Raw genomic sequence first — 5,755 nt, 5'->3', positions numbered from 1 at the left:
CAAGAAGCAGCAGCCTGCTTGTCCCAGGCATTGAACGCAAAGAGCAATAGCTACCGCTGAATACCTCTGATGCTCATTTTCAATTTTGGAAGATCAGCCAGGAGAAGAAAGCTAATTGCTTCCCTCTTGCCCTCCACACCTTCTACTTGGATTCAAGTGACTTGTTCCTGAAACATCTTTGTGGGCTTGTTATTTGCAACACACTTCCTCATCTGTGTCTTAGGTGCCTCTTTAAATTCTCTATCCCCTCTCAATTCGAAAATCATTATCCTGGGCTCTCCTAAGCTGTAAACTTTGCCATATTGGCACCTCAGGTGATCAGGAAAGATCGCTAGATTNATGGAGAAGGAGTGGATTTTTGTGGCTGCTGGTACACAGTTACTGAACATCTTGGAAAGGCGGGCGCAGGACCGCATCCGTGCCTGTGCGCAGAGCGGGAACAGCCTGCACGTGTCGGCTGCCGCCCGGCCCCTAGACGGCTGGCACCATCGTCAGCCGGGAGTCGGTTGGTGCCGAGGGTGGGCAAAGGCAACACAACCGGGTGGAGGGCGGCGCAGAGGGTGGCGCTGGCAGCATGAAAGGCGTCTTTGTGCGGGACTTGGGGTGAGGAGGAGGTGAGAGTGGCGAGAGCCGAGCCAGAACCTGGAGGCTGGGGCTCCCGGACGCCGCCACCCGCCACTTCTCAGAGGCGCTGGAAAGATCCGGGTAGTGCCGGCAGGGGGCGATGTGGCGCGGGAGGGGTGAAGTGAAGGGCCCCGGGTTTGGTCTTCTTTGAGACCTGAGAGGAGAGAAAAGAAGGTTGGAGAAAGCGGTACAGAATTGAGGGTCTGTCTCCCCGCCCCCTCCCCCAGGTGGCGGAGAGATCGCGCTGGCTGGAAGGGTGCAGCCCCTCGCCGGGCCCTCATTCGGCAGTCAGGGAGGCGAGAGAGCGGCCCCCGAGGCGGAGCCTCCCTCCTGCCCCCGGTACCGCTGCCCCCACCTGGGGGAGAGCGGCGGGCGGCGCGCTGCCCTCCCTCTGCGCCCCCGCCGCGTGGCTTGCGGCTTATTTTCCCAGCTGGCAAGCGTCGCGCTGCAGACAAGGGAATGCCTGTGGTGAGTTGTTTATTTTGCCGAAGTTTGCGGTGGGCCAGGGGGACGTGGGGGGCGAGCGGCAGGCAGCGGCCAGGGCTATTTTGTTTAGGTCTTGGTCCACCTGTGTGGTATAAATCTGCCAGCCTCAGGGCGGCTGGGGGCCAGGGTGAGAAAACCTCAGGGCTCCAAAAGGCCTCTTTTTGCCACTTGCAGACCCAGAACTCCATTTGATTTTCCACTTCTGGACTCGGCTAGATACTAGCTTATACTACGCTCCATACCCCTAAACGTTGCTTTCCGCACCCGCTGCGGACAGGGCTAGTGCTGTAAAGGACAGTCAGCGCCCAAGACCCTGGGACAGGGACAGCTGGCCATAGAAGTTCTTCCCGCGTACCCTTCCCCGTTTCCGAGGATAGCAGAGCTGAGTGTTTGATAGGAGGGGCGATCTTCAAACTAGTGGGAACTTGTTTGGACTACTTCTGGCATGAAGTCCGTTCAGGCGTGTCGGGTCTGCGAGTACCGCAAACTGGGATCCAGGGTGGCCAGAGTTTCCCAGACTTGAGGCTGGGGGTCGGTAAGCGCTTCGCTCCCAGGGGAGCCCAGAGGAACCCCCAGGGCTGATGATGACAGTCACCACCGCGGCTGCGTTTGCCTGGAAGAAAAGCCTAAATACATTAGCGAGCTGGTAAAGCTTTTAAGGCCTTCTCGGGAGTGAGTGGCTGGCTAATGAGAGGTTAATTTTGTTTGGAAGGGAAGGCTGCGCTGGTTTCCTGAGATAAATGGACAGGAAGCGCATTACCTCCGCGCGCTGGCAAGCGGCTCCCAAATGCTTTTTGCACCTGCCGCTTTGAGCGGTGCGATCCGCTGCAGAGCCCGCGGGGATCGTGGGGGCCGGTTGTGTACGCTCGGGTGATGAGCCCCACTCACGCCCCAGGCCCTCTCCTTCCGGGGGCGCAGCGCTCACGCCAGGCTCTGGGGTCTTCTCTCACACCCAGGTCCTGCGTGCTCAGGAGCTCGGGGGCCCCCTGATCCCGCCAAGCCCCCTCCAGGAGCGGAAGGGTTAAGAATGATGTAAGTACAATCCACTAGCTGCTTGCTGCTGGGCTGTGGGACTCGGGGCTGTTTCAGCCCCTGCTTTGCGTCCACCATGGACTGGGGAGCAGCGAGGGGGCTTTTACTCTAGAATGGGTTGCACAAATCGCTACCCTGGTAGCTCCCCTGTCCTAGGTGATCTGTTAAGCAGAGAGACCCTCGTGTTAGATTTCTGGAAATGGAGATATATTGACAGGGGAATAGTTAAGATATCATGTATGGGTTCAGGGAAATAAACCTGTAATTCTTATTTAGAACCCATTAATGTTGCTGGCATGTGTTTTAATCCTATCCACTAGCACGTTCTTACCATGGGATGTTTTGCTGTGACCCCTAATTGTGCTGTTCTGGTCTCACCTTTCCTTCCTGAAAACAAAGATGAAGGAAGAAAGACTACAAGTGGCAATGAATAGGGTGCGTTTGGAGGTTGTGCAAGCTGTCACTTCACGATTTTTTTTTTCTGGTTAAAATGTAAAACTTTTATAAGTCACTGATTTTATGGGGGGAAATACCCAGATGACTTTCCTTTGTAGAATCTTAAAATTCTCCTTAAACTGCAGCGTTCGAGCTGGAGGAGTATATATGCGTTATAAGCGACCATTCACCACCCTCTTGCTTTCCAAGCCGATTCGGGGGATCTTGCTAATCAGTCCGAATTTACCCTGCGAGTGTGTCAACTGACCTTAAGTCTTGAAAACGGGAACTGCCTTGCGGTTTAATTGTGAAAATTAACATTTTACTCTAGCCACCCGAATACTTATGTGGTAATAAAAAATGAATTGTTAGGCTTATAAATCTCGAGCTTGTCAAATTTTACAACAGATGAGTAATAAAGCACCTTAGAAAAAATGAAGTTTTCCCCCTAAAGGACAGTTCCATTTTGATGCCATAATTTGTGGTGACTCGAGGACGCCCTCTACTGATAAGATAATTTAGAGCACTGTGTGTCTAAGGAACAGGATATGGAGGTGGGGAAAAGTGGAGGCTGGGGAACCAGGGCGGGTGTGAGGGACGAGGGGTGGAATCATAGCAAGTAATGACCGCGAAAAGACCCCAACTAAACTGAATTTGATCCTTAACTTCTAGTTATGTGTTTTGAAGTATGGTGAATAAAGTGCCATGTTTCTTTCATAAAGGTCAAATTAAATGTTAGGTTAAGGAAAAGAACCATCTTACTGTTAGTCTTTGTTGGCAATATACTTTGAAAAACTGTTCACATTTGATTACTTTTAAAAAGATGTTTACAGTATTTCATTAACTTTAGTTCTTTGATTTATGTAGTAATTGCAAGGGAGTAAATTTTTCGTCCGGTAGTATTTACTCCATAATAGTATCTAAAAATCGTATCAGATAACTCCGCCCGCAAAAAGGCATTTCTCCAGGCAACTCTGAAGCTATTATTAAGCATACTATGGATATATACAAGGCTTGGATTATATCTTGGGCAGTGAAAGGTGTGTTTACCACTTGAGTCATCATAGTATGTAATAAGTAAGTAATGAAAAGTTACAGTAAAAATAGATAGGCATCCTTCATTAGGGACCTAGTGGTTTGTACAGTTCATAATGTGTCTAATGAGTAAGCTGGGGTGATCGAAGGTTTGCCCTCAATTATCCTAGTCCATTGATTAGCACATTGTAACATGTGGAATATTAACGTGTCCGTGGTTGATACCAAATTACTAATTAAAGATTATGAGTAGCAAGCGGGTAGAGTTGCAAACTACAATTTGCTATAAGTGAATTTAAAATGGAAGCCCTGAGCCCTTTGGAGGAAAGGCAAAGGCGAGGGCAGTCTAAGTAGTTCCGAGCCTTTGAAGTCATCCTTTAGATTAGATACCACTTCACACCTACTGATAACAAATTGCAACCTATCATCATCCTCACTACATGCTTTCCTGTGTCTCCCCTTGGCAACCTCTTTTCTGGCACACAGTTGGGGTTTCTTCCTCATTTCAGGATCCATCCTAGTGGCAAAGTAGAAACTGATCTGCCATTGAATTAATATACTAAGACTACGAAAATCTGTGGAAAAGCCACCGAGCAACAAGAAATCATGGCATAATTACTCTACACTGCATTAAAAACTCACTATCCTCATTAATCTAATTCCACTGTAACCGAACACGTTGAAGTTCGCCCACTCTCAGACTCCTCCCCGCTGCTTTCAGGAAGGGAAATGTCAGAGTAACAATAACGCCAGAGCCTCGAACAGCTGCTAGAGAATTCCTCTGGGGAGCTGGTGGGGGTACCTTCCCAGCTCATCCGATCTGTTCCGGACAGCAAGTCACATCGAAATTTCCAACGCGGCCGGGTGCTAGCTTTACCAAACGTCCGGAAAAAAACTCGGAACGCAGTTCCGCTAATGTGATTGGCTGCGAAGGGACCTGCCGCCAGGCGCCGGGTAAAAGCTCCCACTTCCTCTCAGGAACAGGAGCTGGAGCGGGAGTGACAGACTGGGGGTGATTTAAAACACACACACACACACACACACACACACACACACACACACCACCTTGAAAGGAAGGCGAACCCAATCACATTAATTGAAAGTCAAAGTCCTTTGTAACGCCGGTAAGAGAGAGTTGCCGTCGTCAATTTCTGTAAGACACGAGGAAACTGAATCGCGGAAAGGGGTGAAGGAGACAGAAGAGGAGGGAGCGCGAAGGAGGTTGGGCCCGGGCGCGGCGAACGGGTCTCGCAGCGGGCCAACGCGGAACTCAAATTACAATGAGCCATCTGAGGGTGGGAGCAGAAGCGAGGGGGCGGGCGCTTTCTCCCGGGCGATTGGCCGGCTGAGCCCAGCCGTCTCGCGCTTTCAGCCAATGGGGTGAGAGGGAGGGGCTAGGCCGGGGGTGGGGACGACACGGATTGGCGTGCGTGAGGAGGGCGGGGCGGCAGTGCGGGGCTGAGATTGATTGACCGCGCGTCGCAGCACAGAGATATCCGGGCTGCAAGCGGCTGCTCGCTAGGGCTGGGCGCGCCTCCAGTGGGTCCACGCCCGCTGAGCCCACGCTGGCCGGGACCAGGGCGCCCGCGCTTTTGGGGCCGGGCTCGGCAGCAAGCTCACCGTCTTTGTGTCTTTTCTCCCTCCCCCTCTGCCCCGCCCGCCGCCTCTGGCTGCCGCGATGCCGCTGCTCCTCGTTGCCGCCGCCGNGCGGCCCGTATCCGACGCGGGCCTGAAGGAAGAAGAAGAGAAAGCGAGGCACGTCCCCCAGTCCATGCCGCAGCCACGGCCGCGAACCCGCAACGGCGCCCGTGCCGCCGCCCTCGCCGGAGCCCACGAGACCTGCATGGACTGGAATGGGCTTGAGAGCAGCACCTTCCTGCGCCGCCGCCGCCTCCGCCGCTGCCGCCGGGGCTGAGCAGCGCCACCGCCCCCCGCTCTGCCCGCCGCCCCTGACGTTGCTGCTGCTCCTGCTCAGCCTCGGGCTGCTCCACACAGGTATGAGGCGCGCGCGCGAGGCGAGCCAGCTGCAGGGACGAGTGCTTTGTTCCCAACACCCCCGCTCTCGAAGACACATGTCGGGACAGAAGGGCGGCGTGGCGTGGTGAGACGGGAGAGGCCTCCTGGGCTCCGGGCCTGCACCTCC

The 5,755-nt window shown here is 53.6% G+C and overlaps 1 protein-coding gene across 1 annotated transcript in view; it reads left to right on the top strand.

Annotated features, from left to right (window-relative positions):
* Positions 1 to 5,325: 5,325 nt before the first annotated feature.
* RGMB (repulsive guidance molecule BMP co-receptor b) overlaps positions 5,326 to 5,755 on the top strand; it is a 21,589-nt gene continuing 21,159 nt past the window's right edge. Inside the window, exon 1 of the mRNA XM_077765208.1 lies at positions 5,326 to 5,607. Within this exon, the coding sequence (XP_077621334.1) occupies positions 5,466 to 5,607 (142 nt within the window). The 5' untranslated portion in view covers positions 5,326 to 5,465. The remainder of the gene's footprint in view (positions 5,608 to 5,755) is intronic.

This window comes from Crocuta crocuta, unplaced genomic scaffold, assembly GCF_008692635.1.
Source record: "Crocuta crocuta isolate KB4526 unplaced genomic scaffold, BGI_CrCroc_1.0 scaffold645, whole genome shotgun sequence".
NCBI classification, from domain to species: Eukaryota; Metazoa; Chordata; class Mammalia; order Carnivora; family Hyaenidae; genus Crocuta; species Crocuta crocuta.
This window is presented reverse-complemented; position numbering and strand designations above follow the sequence as displayed.